General features: G+C 42.3%; 5 protein-coding genes across 7 annotated transcripts; 2 read left to right on the top strand and 3 right to left on the bottom strand.

Annotated features, from left to right (window-relative positions):
- The first annotated feature begins 977 nt into the window (after positions 1–977).
- On the top strand, positions 978–2,565 carry LOC135679635 (uncharacterized). The gene is made up of 5 exons (XM_065193607.1): positions 978–1,421; positions 1,482–1,559; positions 1,655–1,745; positions 1,838–1,971; positions 2,061–2,565. The coding sequence occupies exons 1-5, from the start codon at positions 1,071–1,073 to the stop codon at positions 2,334–2,336; spliced, it is 930 nt and encodes a 309-aa protein (XP_065049679.1). The 5' UTR covers positions 978–1,070; the 3' UTR covers positions 2,337–2,565.
- LOC135679634 (probable CoA ligase CCL6) lies at positions 2,472–8,488 on the bottom strand. 2 transcript variants are annotated; one of them, XM_065193605.1, is made up of 19 exons: positions 8,160–8,488; positions 7,840–7,903; positions 7,560–7,649; positions 7,377–7,433; positions 7,064–7,112; positions 6,597–6,673; positions 5,693–5,729; positions 5,512–5,606; positions 4,811–4,975; positions 4,576–4,686; positions 4,407–4,494; positions 4,254–4,320; positions 4,088–4,163; positions 3,887–4,004; positions 3,515–3,760; positions 3,298–3,437; positions 3,025–3,207; positions 2,822–2,941; positions 2,472–2,730 (listed from the first exon to the last, which is right to left on the bottom strand). In XM_065193605.1, exons 1-19 carry the CDS (start codon positions 8,303–8,305, stop codon positions 2,689–2,691), a joined length of 1,971 nt encoding a protein of 656 aa, XP_065049677.1. In that variant the 5' UTR covers positions 8,306–8,488; the 3' UTR covers positions 2,472–2,688. The 2 variants fall into 2 exon arrangements, with proteins under 2 accessions (XP_065049677.1, XP_065049678.1); XM_065193606.1 differs by lacking the exons at positions 7,064–7,112; positions 7,840–7,903; positions 8,160–8,488 and having other exon boundaries at positions 7,560–7,655.
- A 1,609-nt stretch (positions 8,489–10,097) lies between these two features.
- LOC103993090 (APO protein 2, chloroplastic) lies at positions 10,098–13,709 on the bottom strand. The gene is made up of 4 exons (XM_065193604.1): positions 13,552–13,709; positions 12,909–12,981; positions 11,384–11,704; positions 10,098–11,091 (listed from the first exon to the last, which is right to left on the bottom strand). The coding sequence occupies exons 1-4, from the start codon at positions 13,682–13,684 to the stop codon at positions 10,263–10,265; spliced, it is 1,356 nt and encodes a 451-aa protein (XP_065049676.1). The 5' UTR covers positions 13,685–13,709; the 3' UTR covers positions 10,098–10,262.
- A 444-nt stretch (positions 13,710–14,153) lies between these two features.
- LOC135679792 (uncharacterized) lies at positions 14,154–14,747 on the top strand. The gene is made up of 2 exons (XM_065193774.1): positions 14,154–14,236; positions 14,438–14,747. The coding sequence occupies exons 1-2, from the start codon at positions 14,154–14,156 to the stop codon at positions 14,745–14,747; spliced, it is 393 nt and encodes a 130-aa protein (XP_065049846.1).
- Positions 14,748–15,546: 799 nt separating this feature from the next.
- LOC103993093 (pterocarpan synthase 1) lies at positions 15,547–16,876 on the bottom strand. Of its 2 annotated transcripts, none has more exons than XM_018828868.2 (2): positions 16,665–16,876; positions 15,547–16,564 (listed from the first exon to the last, which is right to left on the bottom strand). In XM_018828868.2, the coding sequence occupies exon 2, from the start codon at positions 16,443–16,445 to the stop codon at positions 15,873–15,875; it is 573 nt and encodes a 190-aa protein (XP_018684413.2). In that variant the 5' UTR covers positions 16,446–16,564; positions 16,665–16,876; the 3' UTR covers positions 15,547–15,872. The 2 variants fall into 2 exon arrangements, with proteins under 2 accessions (XP_018684413.2, XP_065049675.1); XM_065193603.1 differs by having other exon boundaries at positions 16,741–16,851.
- Between the last annotated feature and the right edge of the window lie 610 nt (positions 16,877–17,486).

Here is a 17,486-nt window from a genome sequence, read left to right as displayed (position 1 = left end):
TCCAGTTTGATCAACTGCGACAACCCTGAGTCCAGTTTGGATCCGGCAGAACCGGTGAGGTAACTCTTTTTTGTTTAATTGTCGTTGCACGAATCTAAAAGCATGCTCTTCCTGCCTTAAGAATCGTGCTGATCGCTTGATCGTTCGAAGAACGGTTTTGGTGTCGTCTGTCGCGGACTCATTTATATACATATGTTTTCATAACAAAGATTTATCATTATTATTATTATTATTATTATTATTATTTGTAAAGATAAAGTGACAGAGATAAAATTGAAGTTCAAGATATTTTTGATAAATAATCAAGATTTTTCAATAATGTGACACCTCCTTATTACCGCCGTAGAAGTCAAATTGAATGGCTTCCATCCGCGTGAAAATACGTATAGCATACGAAAGAGTGACACAATTCTGGAGCAGCCTTCCCTTCCCGGACCCACTTTTCAAAGCACGCGTTGATTCTTCTCCGGATGCAATGAACGAGGCCGGCAACTCCGATCTCCTCGAATCGCACCCCCCCGAGTCACATGTGCAGCGACGGCCTGCGTTTACTGCTCGAGCCAGCACACATGCACGTTCTTGTGGCGCAGGAGAGAGCCACCCGAAGACGCTGCTGCCACGGTTTCCACACCGTCCGTGGATTGCCGAGGCTTACGCCACCGCTTCCTCACGCAGAGCCCGCAGGTTTGCGACCCAAGGTAGCGAGACCGAACGAGCGGCCCCTGTTGCCCTACGCGAAGCCTCGAAGTCGCGGGCGCGGACGTCGCAGGAAAAGATCCTCTGAACCAAACGCCCGGCTCCGAGCGCTCTCGGTCCCACGAGCGGTACGAACGGCATATACCGAGTTTGAATTGCCTTCCTTGTCGCAATGCCGATTCCAATATTCCATGAATCTTCCTCTAAAAGAAATCTCTTCGTGTGTGTATGTCTATATATATATATATATATATATATAGAGAGAGAGAGAGAGAGAGAGAGAGAGAGAGAGAGAGAGATTAGTGTGGAGAGTTGTAAGCCTTCGTACCGAGAAGAATCGAGGTAGGGAAGGTCGAGAGAGAGAAGAGAGAAGGATGTCTGGAGCAAGCAGATTGCTGAGAACCACTAGAGCTCTTCGGTCGGATCGTCTTCCTTCTTCCAGCTCTTGCTCTCGTCTTCCGCCTCCGAGATTTGCATGGAGGGGAGGAGAGAAGCAGCGCTTGGCAGGCTGCCAAGGGAGGAAGAAGGTGGCGGCGGCGTCCGACGCCACCGTCGTCTTGCCCGACACAAAGCAGAAGCCTTCGTCTGCAGAAGGAATGGAGATCGTACATCTCTCCACCCTGATAACCGAACTGGCCGACGCGGCCCGCCGACTCCTGGACCCATCGAAACGGGCAGTCTGGGTGAAGAACTGGAGAACTGTTGCGGAGATCCTAATCGAAAAGGTACACCTCACGCATCCTCTTCCATTCCTCCGCCACCAAACTCATGCTTGCTTACCGCAGGGAGTCACCGGTTGCCGATCCTTCACACTGATCGCGGTTGCAGGATCTCTCATAGGCTCAATCTTGTGCTTCGTCGAGGTGATCATTTAAGCCTGTGTGTTCCGAATCACGAGTGACAGAGAATCTATGAGGTTTCTGATATAGAATGTTGCTGTTGCTATGGTGGCTTGCAGGGTTGCTTCTTTGTTCTGGAATCATATTGCCAATATTTCCAGCCAGGCATGGATCAAGGTGGAATCATACGGTCACTTGTGGAAGCCATAGGTAACAGTTTCTTCCTCCTTGCCGTGTCCCCGATAACCTGCCGCTGATCATTTGGGACGTTCATCCCAGCATAACATGAATTCTATGCACAGATATGTTCCTCGTGGGGACTGCTCTGCTTACTTTCGGAATAAGCTTGTACGTCATGTTTGCAAGCTCCGAAGAGATGAAGCAGAAAAGAGGGTGGCAAACAGCTAAATCCTGCTTTGGATCATTCAATCTCAAGGTCAGGTTTAGTAGAACCAGAAGTCGTTCTTGCTCTTGTGCATGTACTCAGAACCCTAACTAACAATCACTGCGGAAAAACCATTTCAGAAGCTTGCTGATAGCATGGAGATGCAGTCGATGTCGCATGCGAAATCCAGACTCGGGCATGCAGTTCTCCTGATTCTTCAAACAGGAGTGGTGGACAAGTTCAAGAACGTTCGACTGGCGAGTGGGATGGACTTGGCTTGTTTTGCCGCAGCGGTGTTTGTGTCCTCAGCTTGCGTTTTCCTCCTCTCCAAGCTCTCGATGCAGCACAGCAAAAATGAACAAGATATAAGCTGCCATGTCTCTGATAAAGGCAAAGGAATGATCCGAAGAACATGATTTCAGCAACAATTTGTCGGAGCAAATTTTCCAGCCTGATTCTTTTTCGAGTCTCTCTTCTTATTCAAGAAAAAGATGGACTTGGTAGTTCATCATTCATTTCTGTTGTAGGAGGAAACAAAGAACATATTCGTAGAAACTTGCTGATGATAAAGCAATTTCTTGTAAGAGTATCAAGGCAACAATTACAAAGGAATACCCAAAAAACATACTTATTTTGTTCTTTTAATTATATTCCTCCACTTCATGATTGCTTCTAAACATGGTAGGAAGAGAGATCCTACCATGACTGATTATTGAACTTGCAAGCATTTCAAGTTGAGCGTCGCATACGAGTGCCTACTTGTCCAATTTAGAGAACTTTAGCTTCTCGGTAAAGCCCATCAATGCATTCCTGAAATTATCAGTCAAATTCATTGAGAAAAACTGGACTTGTAGGAAAGGGAGATCGGCATAAACTCGGACTGATAAATGTGTCTGCTTACCTTGAAATGTTTGAGCAATTGCGGCCGCTTCAGTTTGAAGGTCGGAGTGATGAGGTCCCTCTCCATGTCAAATGGTCTTGGCTCAAGATGAACTGCTTTCAACATCTCGAATCCCTTTAGCTGAAGCAAAGTGATGCCAAACAAATCAGATTAGCATGTTCGTCGAATGAATTGGTTGGAAATTTCATAGACTGTTGACGTACTTGGTGTTTGCGAGCAGTGTAATTGAGCTCCTCGAGAACGTGCTTCCTTGCTTCAGGATGCTTGCACAACAGTTCAAAGCTACCTTTCGCCTTATTGGCTGCTGCCCATTCCTCTAATGAGTTCTTCTCAGGAACAACGACGCTCACAAGAAAGGACTCGAAGCTGTTTCCGTAGACCCAAACCTACAGGACAAAGATATCATCATCACACAAGAATGATCAACTGCCATCTAATTTTAGCTACAGATGGAAGGAAGAGCTTCTGTACCATACCGAGGCGACGAGAGGACACTGCATGTATGTGTTTTCGAGGACTTCCACAGCAACATATTCTCCTTGGGACAATTTAAAGATGTTCTTCTTTCTGTCTATGATCTTCATTGCACCATTGGGTTGCCATTCTCCGATATCACCTACACAATTCAAATACTTAATCAAGCAAAATGTCAAGACCATGTTTCCGAACTACATGGCCATGTAGAACCTTTACCTGTATGAAACCAACCATCCACAAGAACTTCATCTAAGAGGTCTGCGCGCTTGTGGTAGCCAGAGAACAATGTGTTCCCCCTCAAGCAAATCTCTCCTCGGGGTACATCTGAGAGTGCATCATACCCCAGTTCCAACACTGACTCAAGTCTTGCCTCTATAGTTGCAGCAGGAACCCCAACCGTTCCCATCATGGAGAATACATTTGCTATGGAAGTGAAGCACCCAGAACAGCTTTCCGTAAGACCTGAATATGAGCCATGAGTTCGTATCACCATCACTTTTTGTTGGTCTTTTACTTGTTGAACATGGAAATTTCTGAAGCTTATGAGCATATCATTCATTTGCTGAGAAAGCACAACAGATGGATTACCATATCCTTGTATGACTACACTGCATGTGGTTACTCTAAGAAACTCTTCCACATGCCTCGGCAATGGTGCAGCTCCAGATATCATTATGCGCACACGGCCTCCTGTGACTTGTCTGATCTATAATCACGATTGAGCAAGTATGATCGAGGCATGGTTGGAAAAACAAATAATTAAACGGGGAGATTGAAGTAGATGCCAACTTTGTTGAAGATTAGACGGTCGATGGACGGCGATGCTTCATCTTGTTTGAACCCTCTCCTCAGTTTCTGCAACTTGCTGACAAAAAGGCACAATGTAACTTACAAATGTGCTTTAGGCAAAGCAACTAGATCCTAAACAATGGATAGGAATGAGCACTATACGTACTAGACATAAGCAAACTGGAACGACATCCTTGCTAACAGTCCTCCAGATGAGATCTTCTGATTGATGCCTTTCGTCCACAAAATTCTTTAGGAACAAAGAAATTGTATGTATGTTCAAAGACTGACCGAATAGGAAATCAGAAGAGGATCATACCTGTATATATACGGTCATAAACTCGAGGAACACCACAAAATATTGTAGGCTTTAGTTCCTGGATGTCCTCCATCAAATACCTAACATCCTTCAATTATGAGGAGGTATTTAAGTAGGAATTGGACGCAGGTATAGCTTTCATAGGAAGAGACTGTAACATAGGCCCTACCCCTTGCCAAAATCCAATGGAGGCACCCTTATAGATGCAGTAGATTTCCATTATCTGATCAAAGACATGTGCTAATGGAAGGAACGACAAGTATGAATCTTCCTCTGTAAACTAAGAAAGGAATATAAAATGTACCACCAATTAATAATATGAAACATGTAAATCATAGAGCCATGTCTTAGTGGCAGGTAATTCACAAAAAAAGAGAACAGAAAGATGATAACCGAGGTCTTACCACTTTATCAGTCTCACGAAGCAGATGTTCATTATTGATGACCTCAGCTATGATCGCTTTGTTTGTCAATATCACACCTTTTGGCTCACCAGTTGTCCCACTGGTGTACATTATTGTGCAAATGTCATCCTTTCTCTTAGGTGGAAGTTTGCAGTTCACAGTTGCCTATAAGAACAAGATATTAGTTTTCATCAAACTGGTGTAAATGAGGCTTCTACATTTGCAATATGTCTTGTATAATTGGCTTCCCTGCTTGCATTACCCTGTAAGTAGCTTTTCTTTTCTGAGGAGAAACACAAACATATCACCAAACAAGATAAAAAAAAATCAAAATATTTTCCTATAACTTTTAATAGTTGGAAAGAATGTAAGTAGTTTTCTAAGGATAAACACAAACATATAACCAAGCAAGATAAAAAATCAGAATATTTTCCTATAAAGTATAGAAGTTGGGAACCTCTTGAAGTAGGGGCATATGAAGAACATTTTTTTAAGTTGGGAAGCAGATCCACAGTTTCTACAGGCTTTACTGTAAAATAGTTTCGAGTAATCAAGATTAGGTAGAAAAGTAACTCATAATTTCAGCTTGAAGAAAGTGCAAACTGCTCCTTGCACAACAACAAGCACTGACAAGGTCTGAAATATAAGAAACAGACTGTAACTTCAGCAGGAATATTAACTCAAAAAAAGGTAACAATTACCATGAAAACGAATTCCTGCCATGAAAAGCAAGATACTCCAACATTTTCAGCTTCCTTTTTCTGTTCACCAGTTACCATTCCGAAGCTAACAATGGCTGGAGTCAGTATCAATTTCAAACATGTGAGTATTACAAAACTGAGCTGGAAGTTTATAAATACATAGAATAAGACTTCTACATACTCTTAAGATGTGCACACCTTGGAAGACACATCAATATCTGAAAGAGAAGAGAGTTATTACTAAAAAAATAGTGTCAACAACACACATATTGTTCAGTTCTGTAAGGTTACAGGAATATAAATTGTCATCTTCTGAAAAAAAAAAAAAAAGGAATTGTAGAGGAATCTATCAACTAATGCTTGTTTACAGAAGGAATGCATTCACTACCTAGGTGGACAGATAGACAACTAATTTTAAGCTTCCTTCATACGTCACCCATAGTTGATTTTTATCAATCAAAAGTAGTGGTGTCACATGATGAAGACCATTTGAACCAGATCCCAAATTTGTGTAATTCTCCAATAAATCAGATGAGTTTAAACATGCATAGGAAGGAATCTCAAAACTTCGGATATTAGTTGCACACCGATGGTTCCTTCTCGAACAACAAGGAGAGCTGTAACATATGAATGTTCTTTGTAAGCATAAAGAGTTTACAAGGTTCAGATTGAACTTGAAAAAAAGAGTTACCAAAGGAATTCCACTGAAAACATCCACATATTGAGTAAAAAGCTTATGGTAGTTAACAACTAGCACGTTCCATTCATTTGTCATCTTGCAAATTGTATAATATTACAAGAGTCAAACCTGTGATGTGGTGTCTGAGAGGGATTCAAGTAGAGGACAAAAAACAGTGAAATGACAACCCATCAAGTATTCATCAAACCATAACGTGGGACATTTACTAATTTTTTATGTTAATTTGGCCATGTCCATTCATATCAAACTTTTAAAACCGAAAGCAACATTGGCGTTTAAATAAGGAGGTGTGTGATTTAAATTACAAAGAATGTATTCATTCGGAGTTAGTTGGCTAAAATAACTTGACGTAACTTTAAAAGGACAATGAAAAGTTCCAACTTACAGAATGCATCTTGTTTTCCTGGACAAATGCTATTGAGACTTCTGCATGGTTGATAATAAATTCTACAGCATTTGGACCTTCATTACATGGAAAAAACAAACAAACAAACAAACAATTAGAGCTGCGAAGAAGCAAATGATGTTATATAATTTAAACAAACTTAATCGCAAAGCAAAGTGACACTTGAAATTGCAGACAAAATAATCAAAGAACATACAATTCATCTGTTTAGAGTATCCCTTTTGAGGAACATGAGATAATACATTGTTTAGAACAACAGTAACTTAAAAGTGCTCCCTGTTTGGTCCGACAAGGGACAAGTAATCTAAATTGTTTAAGTTTCAGGATTTATCAATACAGGAAAGTTGATGATGTGCCACAATGTGACTTTGTCTGCAAGACATGTTGAATTCATATTACTGAGTACAAAATGGATGTGACTTGGAAGGCTAACATAAGGAACATACCAAGGCTGTCATATAGTGGCACGTAACAGATTCCTTGGCTATTGCAGGCCTGCAAAAATTATCAAATGATTTCTCCAATCCAGAAACAGAGATGCAGTTCATACAGAGGGTCAAACCGTAATTGGTTGTTCTGATACATGATCAGAAACTTCAGATGAATATCTAGTGTATTAATTTCTCAAGCTTATGCATGGTACTACAGAAAAAGTTTCTCATGAATATTTAATCAAACAATTTATGTCCTCAACAAGTGGTGATTAAAAAATGGTTCCTACATAAGCAATATGAGCGTACAAGATGAGAAAGACAGTACCTCCATGGCAATCAACCATTCAGGACAGTTAGATCCATATATCCCACAGCAGTCTCCCTAAAATAAAGGCAGGACATTGTAAAATACCCTTTACTTTGCCTGATGTAGTAGGACCTATTACTTGAGTAAAAAGGATAACATAGCCATGCTTTCAAGAGTGCATAAGCATCTAGATCAGCTCACCAGATTGACACCAGTCTGCCTTATGGCTGATCCAATCTTTAGAGCTACTTCATAAGCCTCCTCATATGTTTGCCATACATAATTTCCTGCCTGTAAATTAAAATCTTTAGTTATCTCTCAAGAAGCTCAAACTTTTTTGCTTAGTCATAACATTAAATAAGCAGTAAAAGTAGTCCAGAACAAGTGATCAAAACAATAATAAAAACAACTAAATATTTTTGCATGTTGGCTGGAAGATGGCTCTTGGCATCACAGTGAGGCTGCTTCTGCAATGTAATACCTTTCCATCAATCACTTGACGACGACCAAGCATTTGGTTCTTAGGGTATCTCTTAACCGACTCGCTGAAAGAAAACCCAAGGTTACAATCAAACCATACAGGAAAATATGCAATAACAGGAAAAAATATCATCTTTTGCGTCAAAATTCGATCTTTTAGTACGTTTTTACCGAGTGTAGTAGATTAATAGCTATATTGAACTCCAAAAGAGACTGGAAAATAGTAAGACTTGAAAATCGATGGACATATAAACGATTTAAGCAAACATTCTAAATCAAGAACACCATAACGAAGACACAACGGTGTACATCGAAGCAGACCTAAAGAAATCCCAGGGGGAATCGATTCCAACAGGTGATTCGAGGAGACCATCTTTCGCATAGATACATCGATAAACAGGACCGCAGGAGGGCTTGTTTCCCACTGTCGGCTTCCCTTCCTCAACCTGAATAGTATAGACTTCCATGCTTCCCTTGCTCTGCCGCTGCTTGCTTGTCCAATGCGGTTATCCAGGAGCACAGAATTGCCGATGAGGAAGATTGAGCGTAGAGGAGAGGAGGAAGTGTAGTGAAGGGTTGGCGGAATTAAAGAAGTTGGTTGCGGGAGGAAATTGAATTGAATGAGAGACAGAGCGGGGTCATGTGATCGCTGCCAAGAGATAGGATCGTAGGCAAGAAACGTCAAGCTGGGCATTATGGAGCTGCAGATGCGTCAACTACATTTGGCGGTCTTTACGCCCAGATTTAATATAAATATTTTAAACAGAAAAATATTTTTATCTGTGATTTTCTTTTAAAAAAATCCCCCTTTTATGCAATTATTTTTATTTTTATTTTTCCTAGATAACATCTTTTTTTTCTATAATTTCGAAAATACTCTTTTGTTTTCCCTGTTGCTTTCGATGAACAACGGCATCGTCCATTGTCTCGGGGTTTATTCTTTCTCATTGCACCCCACTCCTCACTTTCACATATGCCTTTTCTCTCGGATCTTTGTGGGCAATGTAAGCACAGATAATAGATTATTTTACTGTAAGTAACGATACAAAGGAAAATAATCACTTTGAATGTCGTGAGAGAGTTACGGTGGGAAGGAAATATATTTTTAGGATTATAAAAAACAAGAGTACTATATAAGAAAAAAATTAAAAAATCTAAAAATATATAATCATCAAAATATTTTTCGAGCTAGTAATTTCCCTGCAGCATAGGGTAAAAGTAAAAGGAAAATCTCGTTTTTGATATTTGTACAGTAGAATGTTTAATTTTTCATATATTACCCTAAAAAACGATCGATCTAATTTTACTGACATATTGATAATGAAAACGGACGGTACGTATCAATCTAATAAAAAAATTAATATAAATAATATATATTAATTTATTAATATATCCCACCGTATTATATGTCAATATATCAAAATAATTTGATATATATCGTATCAATGTCCGATCGATATATTTGTACGAAAGATGAGATAAATTATAAAATTAAATGCAACCATTACGATCCTTCATTAGGCATGCAGCATTCGTCTTGTCGTTGTCACGCAAGCCGCTGGTGGACAGCTTGCACGCATTTGAGTTCAAGGAGGAGAATTGAGGCGTAGAACCATTTGAAGCTGCAGAGGGACAGGGTCGTCTTCTTCCTTGATCCTAAGATTTCAAGTGTTGATGCAAACAGCAGATCGCGTCTGATGCAGAGGTGCCATTCTGACATCTGCCAACTACTGCCACTACATGAGTTTTGTTGTATTTTGATGGCCAGAAGGGTCAACACATACCTGGACTAACAGTGATCAAAACCCCGTCATATTGGGTGATAGCATTCAATTCTAGAAACAAAAATGTCAGCTCATCAGGACCAACCATGAATTCACTCGGGGCCACACCCGTAAACGAGCTGCAGAAAGTTGGTCGGCCTACAAAACATTAAGCTGATCAGTAAAATCCAAATCTTGACATGAACTTGATTTCAACATGCAAATGGTAAACCAAAGAGAAGAATGTGGAGGTCCCTGCAATGCCCTGAGCTCCACTGAGCATGGATCCATCCCCATGAGAATTCTTAACCGTGCAAGAATTGCCCCAAGTCATGCACGCAGCCACCATGGTCCCACACCATTCAACACCACTATACATCTTACCCTGGAAATGCTCAAGAGCAAGTTGCAGTATACATCATCTCAAAATTTAGCATCACAAGACTTGTGGAGTGCCACAGTTGCCGAGAAGCTAGGTAGAGGTTGAAACAAGATATTACAGAATTCCAATTGCTTGCCCATTCCTGAGTTGTTGAAATTTCAGTTCATTTTGCATCTACAGTACAAACTACATTATACCACCATCTCAGGATTCCAATTGCTTGTCCATTACTGGGTTGTTGAAATTTCAGCTCATTTTGCATCTACAATACAAACTACATTATACCACCATCTCAGCTTCTCTCAAGTTGGTAGGTATGCCAATATCTAGTCTCATGGTAGGTTTATAGCATTCGGGCACTGCCGCACCACCCTGAACACACAGCTCGACAACAGCTGGTGCTTGCCCATAGAAATTCCTCAGATCCCGTTGCAGCTCCAGGACCGTCTCAGGGACATGCCAAACATACCTGGGTGGTATCAAGTCATCAAGCGTTGCTGATTGCCATCCGTGCTGCCCATTGCGTTGCTGGTGCTTGTGTGCCCCGCAATTCTGAGCCTTATGCCCGCTAGGTCCAACATGCACCTCTGGGCAGTATCCACAGACTCTTACTGGATATTTCCTCATAAGCTTTGCAGCACCCTGCCGCAAGGTCTCCCATGCTTCAAGTGTTGCCTCGGATAGGGAAGCAGTCTCCTCAGCATTCGCCGGTGGCACAATCTCACAGTCAGGTACTTCATCCAGAATGGGCTTCTTAAATTTACAGGGTCTGGGGTCAGGCAAGTCATCCTCATCAGCATCAATGATCTCACTCCTTCCCAGGCGAATGACCGGCTTCCTTCGTCTTTTGATGGGAAAGTCTGGCAGATCAACACCAGCCTGGACACAGAGCTCTACTACAGCTGGGATACGAGGAATGGAGAACCTCTCCTCATGAGATATGCGCTTCCCAAGGCGATCTGAGAGATGAAAGGTCTCAATGGGTGTGAGTACATCTTCTACTGTTGCAGTTATCCACTCATGAAGGCCCTTGCGGTGATCAGCTCGCAAGCCTCGACATGTTTTGAAGGGATGCCCAGTTGCTCCCACATGTATCTCATTGCAATACCTGCAACAATTTTCGTGAGTGATCTCCAGCCCCATAAAAATATGTTTTAGGTGATTAACAAGATACATAACTAAACAATGGTGCTAATTTAACATTGTTCATTCATGATCTATAAATGCCTGCTCACTGCAGATCAAGTGAATCTTAAGATTCATGTGGAACAAGAAATTCATAATCCTTGCAGAACAGTAAACCAAACATCAGGCAAAATGTCCAGTCCAAGTAACAATGCAATACTGCAATTTAAATGGACATCAGATAAGAATAAAGAAAAAGCTCTAAAGAAACTTACTTGCATGCTAGAACCGGTATTACTTTCATAAGCCTTTTCAGATTATTTGTCAGCAAGATCCTTGCATTCATCACTTCATATGCAACTGGTATTAAGCTTTGAACCAGCATTCCATTTCTAGGTGGCGGTGTTGGCTTCCTAGGCAATTTCTTGGCATTCTTAAGCCTCTCTCTTGCCGTACGCCTTAATTCCAGTATGGGGATTGGAAATGGTTTCTTCTCCCTTTTTGAGTAGTAGCGAGGAAGATCAGCATTTTGAGGATGATTGCTTCTGACAACCATGGCACAGTGATGCACTTGACAAAAGTTCTGCGTTCCAATTCTGAACAAGTTTCATATTGCTAAGTATTACAACCACAACATCAGCTAATATGAGAGTGATAACCTATGAATTTATTAATCATGACAATAAGAACAATTACAGAAAAACTACATAATTTAAAGCAAAGTTGATAGTTTTTTGGAATAATTTACAGATCTCAATTGTCATATGGATGAAAGACAATAATAATCAAAGTGTTTAATATGAATTAAAATAGAATGGAAATGAAAGAAACATCTATGGAGTGTTTGGTAAATTTATCTTCACTTGCTACAACAATATAACTAGGGATCGACATGCTTTACCCAAAATTGTTCTGCTCTCCCTGGCCATTGACTGATATTTGAATCAAGGAGTGCAATTTCAGGTACCCGACTCATATCAGTTTGGTCAGACTGATATTCAAATCATGAAATGCAATTTTAGGTACCGGATCCATAAGGATCTATGGTCAGACCAGTATGGTTCCAGTCCATACCTGTGTATGGACACACAATAGTCTAGCATATACTGTGGTACCATTCTGCTGGGGGAGGAAGCAAGGGGATACGGTGGAGGAATAGGAGGCAGAGGAGGAAGATAAGGAGAAGAAGAGAAGTCTCTGAAATGAGACGAGAGGAACAGAGAGAGCGATGGAAAGCATAACAGAGAGGGTGACGAAGGCCAGAGTGGGGCTAGGGTCACCTGTGAGCCATAAAAGGCAGCAATGATGTCTTTAATATATGAACAAATAAAAGAATGGGCTGCCACCTAAAAAAGAAAAACAGGACTGGACCACCCAAAATGGGGAGATCGCTAGATACTAGTCGGCATGGTCTGGTCTGAGCGAAACTAAGTTCCTTGATTTGAGTAAATTTTGCCCTCGCTAACCGAAAATGATCACAAACAACCGCATTAGGGTCCATAACATCACTAAAACATAAAAACCATCACAACTATTCTTGTGAGGATGTTCATTTCAGGCAAAAAAAAAAAATCTTTCCAAATACCTGACTCATGGAAAAATAAATGCAAAAAGAGGTAGAAAATTTAGGAAAAGCATGTAAAATATGAGTTATTAGGTAATTTAGATCATGCAAAGTATGATATGTTGGGCAATTTAGAATGTGAAGCCATGTAGGAAACAGTAAAAAGTATGTGGTGCTCAAAGTATCATATCTCTAGAAACATACAGATCAAACTTATTAATGATAAGTAGACCTACATTTTCAGTTGCCCAGATTTGATTGAATACCAAAAGCTAGCCCCCAAAGGAAGAACCTCCCCCATCCCTTTTGCTGCAAAATGAATATAAGCATTATTGGTTTCAAGCACAAAAAAGGAGAATAGATGATGATTTTCATTACCAGATTGACATTATGACAAAGATAATCGAACGATAAAGAAATTATAACACAAGAACATGTCATGCACGCATAAATTGGATGGTCCTTACTGTTCCTAAGGCCAAAATCATTTAATGTTCAGGCATTCAAAAAACAGAAAACACTAAAAAGAACTTATTTATGCAGAGAACAGAAGTTTTCTAAGCTTGTGAATCAAAACACAATGCAACTGAAGGAAGGCTTCATGGTTCCGCGAGATTGGAACATTTGAATGCAGAGGAGAATTGTCTAAGTTCATCATGTATAATTATAATTTTTTTCTCGGCAAATAAATATGGATACATGAGAAATAAGAGAAGGGAGGAGAGGTCAAAACAGAACAGAGGAAGAGAGAAGATCACATGAGAGGGAACGAGCGGATAAAGCAGGACAGCGGAAGAGTGAAGAGCACAGGAGAGGGAGGCGAGAGGAGGAGAAGAGACGAGAGAGTGAAGGAGACGGGAGGAGAAGAGAGAACAATACCAACAAGAGGAGGCGGCATGGCTTGCGACAACGGCAGGGAAAGGTAGTCCGGCCGGCGATGCGGGCAGCGACGACAGCCAAAAAAATTTAGGGCTCGCGCTCGTCGCTCGTCCCCTAAGCTTCGTGTGCACATCGCCTCCACTTATCTTTCTCGTGTCCTTGTCGATCAACCCATTGAGTCGATTCGGTAAACTCGAGTAGCCTCGGACGAGTTGATCCAGTGTGCCGAGTCAACTCACGACTCAATCCTTCTTTCATTATATATATATTTGCGACGAATTATAGACTAGCTCCGTAGTTAGCTACCCTCGCTATCTTTACACTTTAAAAATTTATATTTGTATTCTTATTATTACTAAATTGAAACATTTAGGTCGATATTAGTTTTATTAATAGAAACACGAAAATAAATGGTAAAAAAATAATTTTAATATTTCAGTTGACAATGACGGATAGTGACGCCATTGGCATCGACACCGATGAAGTTGCCGAGCAACCCTTTTGCTTCTCTACATATGTGTTGGTGCTTCGCCACCACGAAATCGAAGTTGGCTATCGATGTTATCGTGGAGATCCATCGCTTATCAAAGCAAGACCCAAAGATGCGTGCCCCCCTCACCAACGCTGACGCTGATGCCATGCCCCTCCTTGCTGCTCGTCTCTGCAACCATCACTGCCACCACTCGTACGCGATCGAGCCCTAGGAGAACACCGTCGTTGCCCTCCTCAACCTCTCTATCTCCACACCACGAGGCGCTCGTGTGCACCCCAGGTATCATCGATGCCCTTGCCATTGCCTCCGCCTCCTCTCCCATAATGCTGCTCAGTATGCTATCATAACCTTTTATAGCCTCCTCTCTATCAAAGTGTATCGCTCTATCATCAGGTCAAAGAAGTCCCTCATCGTCACCCTTGTGGACCTCCTCGGCATCCCCAATGCATCGACTAGGTTCATCAAGGATGCATTCGAGTCCCTCTTCAGCTTGGCCCTCTACTCGCTCAACCGCATCGCCCTCATCGAGTTGGGCATCATGTTGCCCCTCTTTGCACTAGTGGTGAAGGATGGGGGGAGGGAGGTGGTGGAAGACGCGACGATGATGATCGTCCAACTAGTAGAATGCAACAAGAGTGTGGAGGTGTTATGGAGGATGGACGACATCAACATTATTGTGGATCTAGTAATTGGGGGGAGCTAGAGGGCGAGAAAAAACATTACAACTGCATTGCTAAACTTGGTAAAAAGCGATAGAGACAAGGGGATGGGGGACGTTAGGGAGGTGGATGTAGCGAAGGCAACCATGAGTGCTCTAACCAACGGTGAGCACGGGGGAAAAGCAAGGCGGAGGCACTATTGAGGGTTCTGGAGAGCGGGTGAGGGAGCCAACTACAAGGTCTTGATGATTCCAAGACCGACACCAATGACTTCATGTCGTAAACGTCGCTATGTGACAGAGCCGTAGAGCACTCCATCGTCGCATCCGATAATACGTAATTAGCCTTGTCTTTTTGGATCAACCTATTGATTCCACTAGGTAAACTCGAGTAGAGTCAGAACGAATCGATTCATTGTGCGAGTCAATTGGTGAGTCAACCCTTCTTTTCATTATATATATTTGCTTCCAGTAATATGTAATTAGCCTTGTCATTTTAGATCAACTCATTGGTTCTATTAGGTAAACTCGAGTAGACTCAAAACCAGTCAATTCATTGTGCCGAGCCAACTGATGAGTTAACCCTTTTTTTCATTACATATATTTACTTTCATTAATATGTAATTAGCCTTGTCTTTTTGGATCAACCCATCGATTCTATCAGGTAAACTCGGGTAGACTCGAATGAGTCGATTCATTGTATGAGTCAACTCATGAGTCAACCCTTCTTTTCATTACATATATTTGCTTAGTACATATTGGACGGACTTAGAGAGTTGATAATGGCATATGTCCAAGAAATCAAAGATGTACACATAATTCCAAGATTCTCCAAACGGGAATATGTGAAAGTTTCCTTGTATTTACTAAATTGCAAAAGATTTAGCATCTATGCATAATTCCATATACATTCTAATAAATAGCTGCATGAAATTGATCGATATGTCACGAAGGAAGAAACATATCGATCCTCAGTTATTATATCATAGAGGACGTACATCTCAACTTTGAGATCACCTCCCTTTGATTCCAGAATACAAATCTTATCGTAGTATGTTCTATTGCAGGAACAATTAGCGAGCCTACAAAACTGATGCAGAAGGAGAATTAGAGTCCGTCTCTGTATACAAGCAAACTCTGATGAACATGGCCGCTTCATCATCCCTTTCGTCATCCAGGAATGGTGGGAGACTCCTCAGGGAGCATCAGCCGCAGATCCAAGCGGTAGATGGCGTCGGCATCCGATCGCCGCCTCTCCCTGGTCACGGTAAATGCCGCATGGCCTCGGGCAAAGGCGAAGGACCCGGTTCCTCCCACCACCGCGAGCTCCTCCCTCCCCCTGCGCCCCACCCGCCTCGCCTCCACGCTGAGGCTCCCCGAATACGCCGCCGTGTCGAGGGCGAGGTGCACGATATTGAACGCGGATAGCTCAAGCTGTCGACCGGGAAGTAGCACGATGCCCCGCGCCCCGCCGATGACCCGGGACGTGTTCTCTGGTCCCTCCCTGAGGTCGTGACGGAAGACGAAAGCGCTGTGCCCATGCAGGCCTGCCCGCTGATGGGAACGGCCGGGGCTGGGGGGATGAACGTAGAGGGAGAGGGCCAGCCATGGCCCTGTTTGCCTCTTCTCTGATTTCCTCGGCACAGGCGAGAGCAATGGCAGGAGGATAACAGCTAAGGTCGCTGCTGAGACCGCTGCAAAGAAGATGATCCTGGCCAACATTATCAGAGTCTGGTGCCGCATCTGTTTCCTAATCGGTGGATTTATAGCTCGAACAATTTAATCTGCTACACTAGGCATGGATCGACTCATCAAAACCTAAACCATTATACATGTCTCTGACATCGCTGACCAGAACCATTCTGTGGATTAAAGAACTCTGTATTAGGTGGAAGGAGGAAAATGGTAGTCTTGATTACCATTGGTCCATTCAAAGTGGGATTAGAGACATGGATGCTTCACCTAACTTGCTGAGCGAGTGCATCCGAATCTGGCAGGAGACCTCCAATAATTTACAGTTGACACGTGAATCCCATACCTGATCTGCATCTGTTGGAGGTGCATGTCCTGGAGGAAGCTTCGAGGGATGGCTCCGGCGGAAAACCATACCGCAATGATCGCGAGAAGAAGGCAGGGAAGAACAGGGGATGGATATATAATGCTTCAACGCATTGGTCTTCACGGCTCCAACCCCACATTCCAGATAAGCGAATGAGCTGCTGTCCGCTCCAATCGCTGCATCGCTCGGCCATGTGTGGGATTCCGAGCTTGCCCCTCCATCTCCACCTTGTGAGGGACTTGGTAGCTGTAGGGTTGCTCTCGGATAAGATTGAACTTGAAGGTTTCTCAGTCCTCTGCAAGAGTGACGTGAAAGTCCACCTGCAGTTTGTCCGATACTGTTGAGGTTGGATATGGCTGGAGGGACGCCATGGCTTTCATGCAACATTCCCGGCCAATTATTGGGGCCTGGAATCTACGTGGGTAGCTTCCCGACAGCTTTTTTTGGGATCTAAAGAGTTGTGTTTAGCTACGCTGATTTGATTAGATTTAGTTCATCACCTGCACATGATCTTCTGCCATCAGTTTACCTTACAGACTTCATCTCCTCGTGGACTCGCAATTAACTGAGGCTTGAATTAGAACATGTTTACCCCATAAATGAGACTAATCTGAGGTCAAATCTGTCGGTCTATCCAACCAAACTACAGCCATGCATGCATGGATCATTGTCGTGCATCGTGATCTCTGCTCCCTTAATTACTATGATATCTAATACTTAAATCC

Source organism: Musa acuminata, chromosome BXJ1-7 (genome assembly GCF_036884655.1).
Source record: "Musa acuminata AAA Group cultivar baxijiao chromosome BXJ1-7, Cavendish_Baxijiao_AAA, whole genome shotgun sequence".
NCBI classification, from domain to species: domain Eukaryota; kingdom Viridiplantae; phylum Streptophyta; class Magnoliopsida; order Zingiberales; family Musaceae; genus Musa; species Musa acuminata.
This window is presented reverse-complemented; position numbering and strand designations above follow the sequence as displayed.